The sequence below is a fragment of the Biomphalaria glabrata genome, chromosome 6 (assembly GCF_947242115.1).
Source record: "Biomphalaria glabrata chromosome 6, xgBioGlab47.1, whole genome shotgun sequence".
Taxonomy (NCBI): Eukaryota; Metazoa; Mollusca; class Gastropoda; family Planorbidae; genus Biomphalaria; species Biomphalaria glabrata.
Genome location: NC_074716.1, coordinates 54014640 through 54031503, shown reverse-complemented (window position 1 = coordinate 54031503; position 16864 = coordinate 54014640). Strand labels below are relative to the sequence as shown.

At 35.3% G+C, this 16864-nt stretch overlaps 1 protein-coding gene and 1 pseudogene across 1 annotated transcript; both read right to left on the bottom strand.

The window, feature by feature from the left end:
- The window catches only part of LOC129926892 (dynein axonemal heavy chain 6-like), a 59401-nt pseudogene extending 54150 nt beyond the window's left edge, over positions 1 to 5251 (bottom strand).
- On the bottom strand, positions 5178 to 16424 carry LOC129926762 (dynein axonemal heavy chain 6-like). The gene is made up of 4 exons (XM_056032625.1): positions 16376 to 16424; positions 15834 to 15947; positions 6663 to 6806; positions 5178 to 5344 (listed from the first exon to the last, which is right to left on the bottom strand). The coding sequence occupies exons 2-4, from the start codon at positions 15894 to 15896 to the stop codon at positions 5267 to 5269; spliced, it is 285 nt and encodes a 94-aa protein (XP_055888600.1). The 5' UTR covers positions 15897 to 15947; positions 16376 to 16424; the 3' UTR covers positions 5178 to 5266.
- Positions 16425 to 16864: the final 440 nt, after the last annotated feature.

Below are 16864 nucleotides of genomic sequence, written 5' to 3'. Positions count from 1 at the left end.
ATTTGTTCTAACAGTCGATTATTTGTCCAAATAGTTAATTATGTGTCTTTGTACTCTATTATTTAATGTGCCAACATCTAGTGTCCTATTAATTTATAATTAGCCCTCCTAGTTTATAATTTGTCCTTTACGTCAAAGATTTTTCTGAGAATCAATACTTTTTGTTATTGCTTTCATGTTTATTGCATGCTCAATGTACTATGGTCCAATCTCTTTTGTGGACCAGTGGAGAGGGGGGGGGGGGCATAGAAACAAGTTTCCCTCCTGCTTTTATGCACTCAGCAAACATAGCTCTGCTTAAGTCCAGATTCAAACTTGAGTCCCCATTGATTGGTGGCCAAGCCATAGCTCAGTGGTTTTGGCCTCTCAGCCAAACATCACACCAATTTTGTCCAACTGCTTTTGATTTGTTTTAAATGTATCAGACATTTTTCCAAAATGAAGATTATTAGTTAAAGCCTAAACTTAAATTCCTGCAGCATGGCAGAGACAGAACAAAGGTGTCTTTAATAGTAGTGTAACTAACTGTCAAGTTAAAAAATGTTGAACTTCTCTTGATAAACTAGACAAAGCTATGAAACCTAAAAAATATCTTATTTTATAGCATAGATTAAAAAAAGGGCATTCTATTATATAGACATAATAAAAAAAAATGTTTCCAAAAGAATAGTAATAGTACCCATCATTTCTGCATTCAAACTAATTGAATGGAGAAATTCTAATACTTTTCTCAAGCTAACACCAAATAAAATGACATACAAAAGTTATTTACTTACTTGTGAAGCATTAGACATAATCCAAGAAAGAAATGACATTGTCTCATAGTCTTTGATTGACTTTTTGCACAATCGTCGTATGCTGGCAAAAAGATTTGTTCCATAATGTAGACTATTTCCATAATTTGGGGTAAACATTTCTTCTTTTCGTTAGACTCTGCTTTGTTGAGTCATTGACAAAGTTTGATTTTGAAGCCACAACCTCAATTTATTCTCATTGTTATTGTCCCTAATACCAATATTAGTAGGCTTATAGTTGCATTTAGTTGAAAGAAAATATAATGTTTAAGGTCACAATCACATTACATTTTACAATGACAAATCATAACTCTCAATTTTTTGTTAAGTAGTTCTTTACAGAGTCCATAATAAAATGTATTTAATGGCAATGTCTTTGATTCTGAAGATTCAGGGTGAACACAGTGGTTCTCATGACTTTGCAAACCCAATATTGACCTGCATATTTTGCCAAATCTAATGCAGACAAAGCCTGGGTTTATTTAAGTTTTCTTTTTGTCTTCTGCACCTGTCTTTGGCTACATTATTAAATATAAAGCTAATCAGTTTCTGTAACAGATCTATATTTTAATAAAAAGTATGTGTAATTCCTAAGCCATAAAATCCTAAACAAAAAAAAAAAAGAAGCTACTTACTTTGCCCAATCCAATTTTCTCTCCTTCTGGTGATATCATGCTTAATATGTCATTTGTAAATTGAATCTCCTCCTCTGCAATTAAAAAATAAATTTAATAACTTACTTGTATTTTTTTCAAGCTTTTTCAAGTTGGAAAATATGAAGACACTATTAAGCTACTATAAATATACCAGGTGGAAGTCCCTCAACCACAGCAAACTCTAGTCTGTGTATAGCATCAAAACATTTACGTAAATGTGGTAGCACAGCCAATGGGTTTCGAGTCTGTGCAAGTATCTCAAGTAGTTCATCATTGGAGAGAAAGTAGAACCTTAGAAGAGACAGAAATTTATGCCGTCTACAAATATTATATGGACAAAAATACAATCTAATCTCTTCTAAAAAAAACACTAGCTCACTTTCTTAGCTATTACATCTATAGGTAACTCAAAGCTCCCAAAGGTGTTGTTTTTTTAATATTCTGCATTTTCTAAATTTTGTTTAAATGAGAAAATTGGACCAAAAAATTATTTAAATTATAAAACAAAGGAAGCATTCTATTTGGGAAAAAAGATTTAAAATTTAAATTGCTTGTGAATACTCTAAAATAAATCTTAAGCTAAGTAATTGTTTTTTTGAAGAAAATTTCTTGACATAAAGAAGAGACATTTCTTTAAATAAAGATTTTAGTGTACAGTTTGTACCTATGTGTTAACTTAATCATTCATGTAGTGTTAGGTTATGTTAATTAGAGCATTAACCAAGTCATTGATTCTATTAGTGCATCTAATCTAACCTAAAGCTTAACAATAATTTCTGTCTATAGCTAAGCTTAAATCTTGCCTTGGAAATGTAACACGCTTTGTTTCCAGGTAGGCTTCAAGACATTTCAGAATTGTATCCAATAATTCATTGTTATATTCAAATGTTTCCCAGAGACCTGTAAAGATTTCATTACTTTTAATGTAGAAATGTTTCATTTCAATATTTGTTTATGTTTTGTTCAAATACTTCCTAAAGTTACTGAAATAGAAAAAAAAATAAAAAATGTAATGACATTTTGACACCTTCAATGAATCAGACAACAGACAAACAAACATTTCTCAAACCCTGTTCCTACATTTTGATACTTGCTCTACAATTTAAATGGTTGCACTACACTAATGAACTTGAAGATTAAGAGCCATAATCATAATCAGTAATATATATATACATTGTAAATATTACCATAGCTTTGATTATATCAATGAAATAAATATTTATTATGTAGGGCTAAGAAGTAAAAATTGAACTGAAAACAAACCTGGCTGTGTTCCATTACGTATAGCTAGAGGAGTTTTCTTTACTCTCCTCATAATTTCCTTGTAAGATCTGTCAACTTCAACAAACAGTTTGGCCTCCACTGGAAGCTGCCTCTGAATATCAGGGGCACTAAAAATTGATTCTAAATATAGCCATGTCCTCTGACAGTTGATCCATGATTCCTGGAAAATAAATCTATTTCATAATGAGATGGCACAATTAAAGACAGGGGAAAGAAACTGCAATCCATGGAACAAGGATCTAGGATAGTAGTATAATGAATTAGGATAAAATGGGGTAGCAAAAAGTTTGATAGAATAAAAGACAGTTTAAATGGATTTAAACTGTAATGGAGGTCTGTGGCATTTTACGTCTTGAGAAACGATCTTTTCCATTCGCATCTTCTTGTGTGACTAAAGAGGCCAATCCTTGACTTTTTTCAAAGACATTAAGACATTACTGTCAGAGATGGAGTGACCTCTCCATAGCTGGGGGAAAGCCTGGGCGGTAAATTTGCAAGTGCTGGGCTACCCACACGTCAGCACACGCCTCTCTAACGGAGATAAGAGGTGTTGAAATAGACGAAAAGCAATTGAAAAAAAATAGGACCTTAATATTTTAAAGAAAATAAACAGGATATAAATTGTATGTAAGAAGGTATAAAAATAACAATAACATAGTTGGAAAGCAATTCAAAAAAAAAAGGACGGGATTGATGAGTTATATCAGTGTTTCCCAACTGTGTTCCACGAGGTCTGAATAGGTGGTCCATGAACTACTGGAATAATTAACTAGTAGGCCTAACTCTAAGCTCTCTTAAAAAATAAGCAAAGTGTTCCTCTAAATACTCAGAATGTAAAAGTGTCCATTTATGAAAATGTTTGGAAAACATTGAGTTAGATTAACGGAAGTGTACACATTGATCTTTCAGATCTTGCAATCTATAGAGCAGATGATATAAAGTTCATCAGTTTCTCTGTTCAGTACTTAATGAGGGTGTCATGTCACCAGCACAACAAACAGCTGTCTTTACATTTCTCAACGAATGAGTTAGAGTTGGGTGGACTCTGGAGCTTCATACACAAATCAAATTCAAAGTCTCAGTCTTCACCAAGATATGAACCAGAGACCTCTTGATTTAGAAGCCAAGTGTTTTACCAATCAGTCACCATGGCCTCTGAATATCAACTGGAAAACCAAAAATATACAGAGGCAACAAACATGGTCAGGAAACTTAATAAAATATATATTTAACATTTGATGGAGGAACCCTTGGGAGAAACAACAAACTGTAAGACTTTCTAAACTTCTAACTACTTACCAAAGTCTTATTAAATAAACTGAGACTAGCTGCCCATTCTTCCACTTTGGTTTTAATGGGACCTACATGTCTTGATGACTGAATGGTCTGGATGTTAATGTTACTATCATCTAACAGTTGTTGAATCTCATCTGTGCTCCCAATTATATAGACATCTTTCTGATCTTTGTAAGGCAGTACAGGGAACTCCACATGCTTCCAGGCATCCACCACCTGAACAAGATATTGAGACATAAGTTCCCTATTGTTTTAAGTGGAATTTACCAAAACAATGAATTACTTATTGTAAATTTATCTTTTTCAATGTATTATTCTACATGTCGTCGGGTATGTCTACTTAAATTAGCACAACACAACATGTATTAAAATTCACTGATTCAAGTCGACTTAACAGATATACATTTATTAAAATAAAACAACAGTTCATAATATACTGGAAATTTCAGCCATCAAGAAATCACATGTAATATTTCACATAAACTGATAATGTAGTCCAAGAGAATTCCTCAAATACTTATAACATCTATCTTCTACTATGTCCATGGCGTCTACTGATTTCTGACCATGTGGTCAACTCTCAGAACGAGACTTATTACCCACCATTCAACTGTGGACCCTTGTTTCCCACGTGAAAAATAATAAACACTATAAATCATTGTATTACGTGATTCCTGACTAGTGCATGTCACGATAGCTATAAAACAATAATGTGACACTAATCAATACCATAGTCACTAACTTTAACATAGAGTGTGCTTGCTAAAGTAAGGTCTCCAAAAGGTGTATATGAAGTCACCAAAGTTGGTTTTTAAAAAAGTCAATAAGGGTGGTTAAAATAAGGTTGTCAAAGGTGCTTTAAAAATAGTATCATGATGCATTCATTAGCCTACTATAAGAATTATGAAGTAGTCAACAATCATGATTAGAATTTGGACTAAATGTAAAACACTTAAAAATCTAAGATAATTTTCATCTTAATAATGAATTGTCTAAATAAAAATGACCAAAAATGGTAGATCTATAATACTAGTGTTAAATTACTTTTTTAAGAATGGCTTCCAGAGCTGCCTGTGAGGACGCCATGCCAGCTATCTCCATCATTTCTTCAGACTTGTCAAATGCATCAATCTCAATCAACAGGCCAAGTGTTAGAGGCTCATCTTTGATAAATTCAATGCTTCCTGGATCAAGTCCCAGTGCCTTTTTTAAGATGTGGGTTTCTCATGTCAGTTATTACCTGAAGCTGTGAGTACATGCAATAACAAAAACTTTTTTAAGATGTGGGTTTCTCATGTCAGTTATTACCTGAAGCTGTGAGTACATGCAATAACAAAAGTTTTTTAAGATGTGGGTTTCTCATGTCAGTTACTACCTGATGCTGTGAGTACATGCAATAACAAAAGTTTTTGTTCGACCATTTGTCAAGAGTAAGAATAAAATGAATTCAAGAATTGTACAATTTACCAACAGTCTAGTTAACACACCACTTTTGTAATGAGAAGAAAAAAAAACTTTAAATTTTAATTGCGCTGTTCAAATTTTGGAAGTCTTATCAAAAAGAAATTTGCATTTAAATTTCATTGAACTTTATTGTTTTGTACCTTACACTAGCCTGCAATCACTCTCTGATTCTATATGTTCTATCAACTTCCGCCCTTTCTTAATATTAAACTATTCACATTTAGTCAACTGTTTACTTTATATTTTCAATGTTTAATTTTAATAGACCAATTAAATAACTCAAATATGTGTGAAATTTATAAGACTGCTTGAATGTGTCCTACAACTTCCTAAATGTAGGTCTACATGACTAGATTGACACATGGGTATTGGTCTACATGACTAGATTGACACATGGGTATTGGTCTACATGACTAGATTGACACATGGGTATTGGTCTACATGACTAGATTGACACATGGGTATTGGTCTACATGACTAGATTGACACATGGGTATTGGTCTACATGACTAGATTGACACATGGGTATTGGTCTACATGACTAGATTGACACATGGGTATGGGTAGAATGTAATTATTTAATTATGTCTGCAATAGATATTAAGATGCTTCCTCCTGCACCTCTCTTTTCCCGAATTGTGTAAGTATTCTGAACTATTTACGAACTTCATATGGCATTACTGAAATTTTTTTCTAGTAGAAGAATGCCCCCCAGATATGGCAGGCTAAAGGAAAATCAAATACCAAGGGGAGATCAAAACCAGCATCAACCTTAAACAAGGGATGAGTGGATTAGTCATGTAATACTTTCCATTGTCTGGAGAAAGCCTCAAAAAATAATTGGTTTTGGGAGAAGAGATGGGTGCCACCAAGGCCTACCAAACCCAATAACATGCCATGACAATGAAACCATTGAAAATCTCAAGCTGTCAACAAATAACCTTACTTCCTACTGAAATGCTACTGAGACACACTCTAAAACAATTTATATTGTGGTAACAACAAAGGAAACATCCAAAAGTATACCCGAAACCTAGTGTGACATAGCTAAAAACTTCACATCTAAATGTATCATGACAAAAATATTTTATGTGTTAATTAAAAAATCTAAATGAAGCAAACCTAATTGAGGAATTACGCCTCTAATAAACAGAAAACAAACACCTACTCTCTGTTTCATAACTTCAACTTTCTTCTTCAACATGCTGACCACATCATTGGGTGGTAGACCTTTCTCTAGCATCTGAACCGTCTTCAGGTACTTCATAGTGGTGGAGGTCACCTCCTCTGGTTCCAAGTTCATGAATGGAACCTGGTAGCACACACAACCAAAGAAATAATTCATACACAATTCTAAAAGTGTTATATTGTTTTATTGCAAATATATATTTTTTTATGTTTAAAATCTTATAAACTACAGCAATACTTGCAATATGCATGTCTAATATAATGATTTCAATAAATGCAAGCACTTGGTGCTAAACCTAGATATATATATACATACATAATGTCACTAAAAATTAATGTAAGAAATATAAGGGCTTACAATTATTATTATTAAAATAAACAAGGGAAACATAGGGGCAGGGCACCTAACGGTAAAGTGCTTAGATTCTTAACAGTCATATGCAGACATTCATTTTATAGATTACCCTTTTCACAATAAGATGAACATGCTTATAGAAAACCCTATTAGATCAATACTAGGGTTTCCTATATGTAGCAGTAAATCTTTTTATTTAACAATACAATGGTTTTGTTTTTGCACAGCTTTCCTAATTTTCAGTTTAAACAGAATTATCTTTACAAAGACATCTGATAAATGAAAGACACTGCCGTGACCTTCTTATTAGAACCAAAAAGAAAATGCATCTACCACTCGTGAATATCTATCCTTATGACTTTGAATAGATGAACAGCTGCTCCACATGTTATCAATGAACTTAAAATGTTTTCTAAAGTCTGGTCAAAAGTCAGTTTACTGTGTAGGCGTATGTGCATGTTATAGGGAAGATATATATATATATATATATATATATATATATATATATATATATATATATATAGAGAGAGAGAGAGAGAGAGAGAGAGAGAGAGAGAGAGAGAGAGAGAGCGAGAGAGAGAGAGAGAGAGAAATAACTGTGCTACTCCATTCCATTGCTCTCCCATATTTAACTTATTTGAGATTTAAATATGACCAGCAGATAAACCTGGAGTAGGCGTGTAGCTGAAATAGTGTTGTATTAGGTAGATAGGCCTGGAGTCAAATTATTATATAAATAAGCCCATGAAAAGTGCTGTATTAGTTAAACAGGCCTGGAGTGAAAATAGAGCTGTATTAATTAAATAACACTAATACAGTTAGATTGGCCGTAATTCGAGCCATGATAGGGCTGTATTAGATGTGCCTGGAGTTATGATAGGGCTGTATAAAACTGTATAAGTTTGATAGGCCAGGAGCCATGAAAGGGCTCTAGTTTATTAGTTAGATTGTCTTGTAGTAGATATAGTACTAGTTGTACTACATCTAAAGTTCTATTCTAGGTTATTATAGATCATATGATTAGTCATTAGATTGACTGCATCAAAATGTTACAATCAGTGTTGAGTCAGTAACAACGAAATTCATTGAAATGTATTTCTATAATCTAGACTAATAATTAATAAATACTAAAATAGTAGATCTAATTACCAATAGGCAATACTAGATTCTAGTATAATACAATAATGGTAATATAATAGTCATAGTGTAATAGATCTCTAGGTCTAGCCAGCCTAGGTCTAAGCAGGGAATTGGCCAATCGACTGGCTAGACTAGAGACTAGATCTAGACTCTAGACTAGAGTCACTAGACTGACTACATCTGTAGAATATTTGTATTACACAAATAACAAACTAGTGTTTAAGAGGGAAGACATATTAGGAACTCCGTTTATTACGTAAACACAAGCGGTGTTGCACTGACGCGCTAGTGTGCAAATGTACATATAATACTATTATGTTACATCTCTCTTCTTTAATTTAGAAAATCTATTTATCAGAATAACTAACAAACTAGTCAACTAAAAAGTCTAATCAGTTCATCACAAATCAAGTCTCTTGGGTTTGTTAACTATTCTGCCTGAGCGTGTTACATAAGGTTCATTTGGTCTAGAGGTGTTAGAAGAAGCAGTGTGTAGTGGCGGCTCAAAATCTAGTGTAGTTTGTAATCTTGGACTCTCTAGATCTAGTGGTTCTGGTTGTTCTGAGATGTCATCTGGAAAGTCATAATTGTTGTCAAATCTGTTTGCTTTCTCAGAAGACTTTCTGATGTGTTTTCTGTTTCTTCTGTAGACCTTATTTCCACTTTTGACATTATATGATCTAGGCTTAGAATGCTTCGAAACTACTGTTCCTGGTTTCCACTTAGAATTAAGTTGCATTCTGACTGCCGTTCCGTCTTGTAGTGGATTATGACTCTTAACTCCTTTCCTCTTATCATAATAATGTTTCTGAGACTGTTTCTCGGAGTCAAAGTGTTTCTTCACCACCTTGAGATCTGGTGTCTTAGGTGTGAGTATTTCCTCGCTAGAAGGTAACAAATTTCTGGGTCGGCGTCCCATGAGTAATTGTGCTGGCGACAAATTAATATTACTCAGTGGAGTAGTTCTGTAGTCTAATAGCGACAGAAATTTGTCTTCGCTTTTCTTCCAAAGTTTCTTCACTGTTTGAATAGCTCTTTCAGCCTCACCATTAGAACTCTGAAAATGAGGACTCGACATTTCATGCTCTATTCCGTATGATTTACAGAAATTCAGGAATTCCCTTGAAGAGAACTGTGGCCCGCTATCTGACCTTAACCTTCTAGGTATTCCATGGCATGCGAATATACTCTTCATTGCTTCGATGATATCTGATGTGGTTTCCTGTGACAGTTCTTTGACATCAATAAACTTTGAGAAGTAGTCAACTAGAAGAACATACTTTTTACCCTCAAAGTTAAACAGATCACACCCAACCATGCTGTATGGAAGGTCTGGTGTCTTGGTAGGCATTAGCGGTTCTGACACATTTTGATTCTGATGTTCAGCACACCTGCTACAATCCCTAACTGTCATTTCAATGTCTGCATTCATGCCTGGCCAATACATGACTTCTCTGGCTCGCTGCTTACACTTGACTATTCCTAAGTGAGACTTGTGAATCAGATTTAGCATGTATTTACGTAAGCTTGGTGGCATGACTATTCTCAGACCTTTGTATATAATACCATCCGAAGTTGATAACTGGTCTCTTGAATCCCAATATGGCCTGACTTCAATTGGAGTCTCGCTTCTTGTGTCTGGCCAACCAGTCATAATTACTTCCAGAAGCATTGAAAGTTCCTTGCTTGTACAGTCTTTAATTTCACTGTATTTCGAATCACTTACAGAGATCATATGCACTGAATCATCTGTAAATTCACATGTCCGTGTATCAGTATTTGGTAGATGTGCACGAGAAAGTGTATCGGAGATAAACATTTCCTTGCCTTTTCTGTAACAGACTTTCAGATCATACCACTGCAGTCTTATTAGCATCTTCTGTATTCTCATTGGTGCTGACAATAGAGGTTTCTTGAAGATTTGCTCCAGAGGTTTGTGATCATTATAAACTGTTACTTCTTTACCAAATATGTAGCAGTGAAATTTGCTTGTACTATACACAATTGAGAGCATTTCCTTCTCAATTTGAGCATATCTTGTTTCTGTATCGGTGAGAGCTCTTGATGCGTATGCAATTATACGACCTTCCTGGAGTAATACTGCTCCCAGTCCATCTTTACTTGCATCACATTCTATCTCTACGTTCTTGTTGACATCATAATATGCTAAAACTGGAGGGTTTGTACAAAGATGTTTCAATTCTTTGAAACTCTTGTTTTGTTCATGATTCCATTGAAATTCTATATCATCTTTTAGAAGCTTTCGTATTGGAGCATCTGCTTGACTTAGATAAGGAATAAATTTTGCTAGGTACTGAATTAAACCTAGAAATCTTCTGATTCCATCTTTGTCTTGAGGAGCTGGCATGTCAATAATTGCCTTTATCTTTGCTGGATCTGGTTCTAAACCTTTCTCTGACAAGATATGGCCCATATAAGGTACTCTGTTTTGCCTTATCTTGCACTTGTCATAGTTCAGCTTTAGATTGTACTTCGTTGCTCTTTGCATGACTTGTTTCAAAATGTGATCATGATGCTCAACATCTCTACCAGCTACTAGAATGTCGTCTATGATGACATATGCTCCTTCAATACCTTGAAGCATTTCATCCATAATTCTTTGGTAAATTTCTGGCGCTGATTTGATTCCAAAAGGTAATCGTAACCATCTATATCTTCCCAGAGGTGTGTTGAAAGTTGTGAGAAATGAAGATTTTCTTTCAAGCTTTATTTGCATAAACCCTGACTTGGCATCGAGAACTGAGAATATCTTCGAATCTGGAATATTAGTGATCACATCTTCAATAGTTTTCATCGGGTGATGTTCCCTTCTGATTGCTTTATTGAGATCTTTTGGATCAATACATATTCTAACTTTGTCATTCCTGAACGAAACAACCATGGAGCTAACCCATTCAGTAGGTTCATGTACGGCAGTAATAAATCCATCAGCTTGCATTTCTTTAAGTTTTTCTTCAACTTTATTGCGTAGCGATGCTGCTAAGCGACGTGGTGGATGGATAACTCCTTTAGCATTTTCCTGTAACTGAATCTTGTATTCTCCTGGCAGTGTTCCAGTTGTTTTCAGCATTTCAGGAAATTCTCTTTGTAACTCGTCTTCTGCCTTGGATTCTATGCTGTCTATCCGTTGTAGTAGTCCTAAACATTCTGCTGTGTCACCACTCAAAATGTTCTCTTGACTAATGTCTACTACCTCAAACCTTGCTTTCACCTCTTGGATATTATTTTTCAAAGGTAGCACTACTGCTCCTAAAGTCTTAATAACATGATTAGAGTAAGACTTGAGCGACTTTGCTGAATAAGCAAGTTTTACTTTGTCTTTGAGCTTTTCAAACTCTGACTTGACAAGAATGTTACATCTTGCACCAGTGTCGATACGAAAAATTAATGTCTTGCCATGCACGACTAGTTTTACAGTCCACTTGTCTTCGACGACATTGATGTTCTCAATATTACCCTTTCTATACTGGCTACTTGCAGTGCTAACAGGTATAATATTTTCATCACTGTGACTGTCATCTTCTACTAGATTGACGTTGCGTCTTTTTCTGCACATTTGAAACCAGTGGTTTTTCTTTTTGCAGAAATTGCATGTGGTTCCTATTGCTGGACATTTTCCCTTTTCATGGTTCTTGCCGCATTTACTACATAATTTAGCTGAGTTTTCTTTAGACTTCTGCTTGAGTACATTGTGTGACTGTCTCTTGATTGCTAGAACTTCTTGGCCCCTAAACATTTTCACTTGGCTTTGCGACATCTCATATTGTTGTCCAATTTCAATAGCCTTGCTAAGGGTCAACTTCTGTCCCTGATCAAGTAGTCTTAACTGTACCTTTTCGTGTATGACTCCACTGATGATCAAATCAATGAGCATATCGTCTGGATTGTCATACTCACAGTCCATAATGAGAAGCTTTAGGTCTTTAACGAAGTTATCAAAACTTTCTCCTTCTACCTGCTTTCTCTGATGTGCTCTAAATCTAGACACTCTTTTATTTTGTCTTGGCCTTATGTAGTCTTCTATTTTCTTTAATAGCAATTGCGGATCTCCCTCTTCACTATCAGTAATATTTAGAGTTTTGTAAACTTCACGGCCTTGTTGACCTATCCACATTCCCAGCCATCCGGCTTTTTGTTTACTATCGGCACCAGCTAACGGTCCTTTGAAACAAAAGCTCACCTGCTGTTGAAATCTTATAAACTCTTGATACAGATCTTTAGCATTCCAATTCAAGATTGGTTGCTCAAAATAAAAAGAAGCCATTATTAGATTAATAAAAACCTTTGTCTGGACAGCTTTTCACGTTTTATTCTGACACCATGTAAAATATTTGTATTACACAAATAACAAACTAGTGTTTAGATTAGTCTGATTAGATCATTAGACTAGTCCTCTAGGTCTAGATTGACTAGATCTAGATTATTCTAGACCTAGATCTAGTCCTAAGACTACTCTACTCTAGTCTAGAGAGTAGAAGTAGACGTCACTTAGACAGTAGAGTCTAGTCCTCTAGACTCTAGGAGTCTAGTTAGATCTAGATCTATATATAGAATCTAGATGTAGATTATTTTGTAGATCTAGCTAGTAGTAACTAGCTAGTACTAATCTAGATCTAGTAGTTACGGTAGTAGTCCTACTAGCTCTAGACCTAGAGAGGCAGAGACTAAAATCTAGGCTTTTCATAATTATGATACTAATGATCGATCTAGTCTTGTGAGGGTGTAATTTTTTGACTAAGACTTTCGGTGTTGTTTTTATAAATATTGCTATCGCCACTCACATTCAATGATAACGTAGCTAGAACTGTACAAATGTTGAACATGTGTAGCAGACGCCATGCTTGTTTATATTACGATCTGTGACAGATTCTATATATAGATCTAGATATATATAGATTAGACTTCAAGGAAGAATAAATATACGGCCGGATTGTGATGCAGGCCAAATATTATTTATTACAACATTAAAAATAAAATCGAGTATCACATAAGTAAAGGTTTTGTTTTTGTTCTAGACCTAGCGCGGCTATAGTCGCTAGAGCTACATCTATTAAAATGATCAAATACTGAATGAGAGAACATTATCATGGCAACTTTTTAAAACAAGGTTACAAAGAGTAAGACAGTTTGTGTGGAAACACAAAATCGACACCCGAAGTGGTCCACCCAGGCAGGTAAAAAGGCAGGTTTCAATATTTTCAGAAAGAACATCAGAACGAAATTCTATCAAAGACAAATGACAGAGAAAAATGGAGAAAGAAGGTTGACAGATCTTGTGTGGTGCCCCAGCAGACCAATGGATAGGTGAAAGTGGATGTGAAGTTAGCTGTGAACTGATAATGAATATCTAATTGCTCTTAGACATATCAGTATTTTTCTTAGACATGTCATGTAGAAGTGGTTCAGTTTCTTATTAGCATGTTTTCTGTACACTGTCCACGTTTCTGAGGCATAAAGCAATGTAGTGAGGATGATAGATCCCTAGCTCCCTAGCTTGTCTTTGTTGTGATACATCGTCTGTTCCAGACATTTTTAGACCGTCTGGCCTTGGCAATGCGCAGGTCGATTTCATTATCGAAAAATACTGAATGTCAAATGGAAAGACAAGATACCAGATACTGACTGAAGTCCTTCGAAGAGCGGCTCACCAAAGCATCCACACAATCCTGATGCAGTCCCAGCTGGGATGGTCAGGACACGTCTGCAGAATGGAAGACCGCCGCATTCCTAAACGACTACTGTATGGCCAATTAAGGGAAGGAAAGCGCTCCCAAGAACAGGGACACGCTCAAAGCTTCTCTGAAGGCGTTCAGCATAGACCCAGCCACATGGGAGGCACATGACAGAGCATCAAGGCGTCGCGCTATGAAAACTGACGCACAGGTTGCTGAGGAAAACAGAACAACGCTGGCAGAAGAAAAACGCCAGAGAAGAAAAGCAAGGCCAATGACACTAGCTCCAGCTGGAATAACCTGCCCAGTGTACAGCCGAACATTCCAGGCTCACATAGGTCTCACAAGCCACATGAGGAGGCACAAAACCCCAGTGCAAAGCCCTCAGCCCCCTGGAAGACAAAAGTGGTTATCATCGAACCACGATGGACGAACTATATATATATAGTTATATATATATAATTGATCTAATTGTTTTGTAAATGGTCAATCTCTTATTCTTAAAAAAAACAAAACATTTCCTTAAAAAAAAATATTATCCTTTAGTTGGAGTGTCTAGTGGCTGTTATGCATCGCTGCAGTTCACGCGATAGTATGAAAAACTATTTATTAATTGTTGTTTTAATTTATGCCCAACTTATATGCATACTAAATAGATTTTTTCTCTTTAAAAAATGTAGTAAATAGTATAACAGCACTTACTTAACTAAGCAATACAAATGTAAAAAAAATTGACAAAAAATGTAACACTGTTTCTGGAAATGTGTTAAAAATATGTTAAATAGTCAAATCCCCAAATAGTAAATAGTTGTAAAAGTGGTGCATTTTTATGAAATAACTGGTTGCATAAGTGATTTTAAAAAATTAGATTTTTCGCTTTCAGAAAAGAAAAAAGGTGAAAAACTTGACTGACGGACAGGCATTCCACACAAAACTAATAGCGTCTTTTCCCCTTTCGGGGGCCGCTAAAAATTAGCAAAGTCAAAGTGTATCAGCTGCAGACAATGACACATACTTTGGCTATGTTACATAGCCTGAAATAGGCACAATTAGGATATAGATCGATATATCATATATCTACATCGAGTTTAGCGCTACGGCTCTCAAAAACTTTATGTTGCGTTGCGAAACTTTTTTTTTTTTTTTTTTTTTTCGGTTAATCTTTTAAGAAGTAGATCTAATTTTTTTTAGCTCAAATGCAAAAGTTATTTTTGAACAATGACCAATACTAAACACTCGTCCCAGCTTCTAGCGGGTAAAAACTCGAGAACCTGAAGATATTCAAAGTGCAGACAATGTGGGAAAAGAGGCTTGACCTTAAAGAAAATTTAAAATAACGCATTTAACAAACAAGAATTGTTATATCGTTTACCTTAAGATGTAGATTAGAGACAAATTAGCAGACAAGTCTTAAGTAAATGTCAACTATTGGTTTCTCTTGTATTAATGCATCCATCCCAGTGGCATTACAGCTCATGGACGGCCCTGACCTTCTCTAGCACATCTTTCCAATGTGATCTATCTTAGGACTCAGACTCTTAGCGCGCTAAAAAAATCGAGGTTCGACACTTGACTCGAGCAGAGTTGTGTTTACTGAGCGCCTAACGACAGCACGGAAAACCATCTACAGATGCCCCCTCTCCCCACTGGTCCACAAATGGGATTGGACCATAGCGTATATAAGCATGCTATAAGCATGAAAGTAGCACTTTATAAAAGCTATAATAATAATAATAATATAATCGTTTTTCAAATTTAGAGAAGAATTAATTAACTGCCTGGTTGGGATAGCTGACTAATAGTCGTATGATTAGCGCTTCGGAAAGTCATCACTATAGATCCGAGTTATAGGCCTAACCCTGGTTGCTGCCATACCATACAGGTTGGTCTATCTTTGTAATAAAACAAAACTTGTGAACATCGAAACGAGTATTTATCTTCTACAAATATTTAATTTTCTGACCTCTGTCCATCTTTGTACGATGTTGTCCCATTGATCGATACATGTCCACATCACATCTCTCATTTTAAGTTCGGTTTGGACTTCATGTAGATAGTCCAGTTTAATCACCTCCACCTAAACCGTAAATGATCTTTTTAGCTATGTGGGTTAATTAAATAAATGAAGAGACCGATGGACTGCAAACGAACAACGAATTACTGGACAAACAAATTATATAGTAATGGAGAGAAAAAAAAAATGTTGGCCATCACGATCAATGAAGTTTTAGCAGACGATTGTTAAGTTTTTGCGTGCAAGCGAAGAGGCGGGATGGACATTTAAAAAAATGAAGAGCAAAATTGACAAAACAAACCAAAAAAATAGGAACATTGGATGTTGCCATTCCCAAAAGACGCATTTGATTGTGCAATGGTGTCATGACCTAGTTCTTGAGGGGAGGGTGCACACTAGAAATCTGATATCCACGCATCTCTTGTTACGACCATCATGAACTACTTTACAAATGACCTACTTTGCACTCATTTAAAGAACTTCAGACGAACCTTCAACTCCTTTTGACGATCTTTTAATGCCTTAGACTTTTGTTGCACAGATTCCAATTGCTCTAAGAGGTCATTCAAATATTGCCGGACTTCTTCCCGATCTGCTTTAGGATCTAGGAGCATTGGATTCTGTTGGGGGGAAAGCATTCATTTGTTTGCATTCAGAATCATAACAATTACACTAGAAAATGGGCGAACCAAGTAAAGTAAAAGTTCCCAAGTATAAAAACACATCCATATATTAATCAACAACAAAAATAAACACAATAAACAATGCACATATACGGAAAGTAAACAAGGTATTTCAAATGTCCAACCTGCATTTTCTCAAACACATTCTTTGCTTCTGACAAATAAGTCTGGCCATCTTTCTCTGCACACTTGTTGAACTTCACAAGAATGGCATCTCTCCCAGACAATGCTCGGTCAATCAAATTTATAGAGTTATAGATGATAGGCTCCATGGTCTGGGAACAAAACAAGAATGTC

Excerpts from the sequence above, each read along its gene's own strand:
- LOC129926762 (XM_056032625.1), bottom strand. The coding sequence starts at position 15,896 with ATGAGAGATGTGATGTGGACATGTATCGATCAATGGGACAACATCGTA. Across the intron at positions 6,807-15,833 it reads TCGTACAAAGATGGACAGAG|GTTCCATTCATGAACTTGGA; the intron begins GTCAGAAAATTA and ends GTGTGCTACCAG. Across the intron at positions 5,345-6,662 it reads TTGAAGTTATGAAACAGAGA|CTTCAGGTAATAACTGACAT; the intron begins GTAGGTGTTTGT and ends ATGTACTCACAG.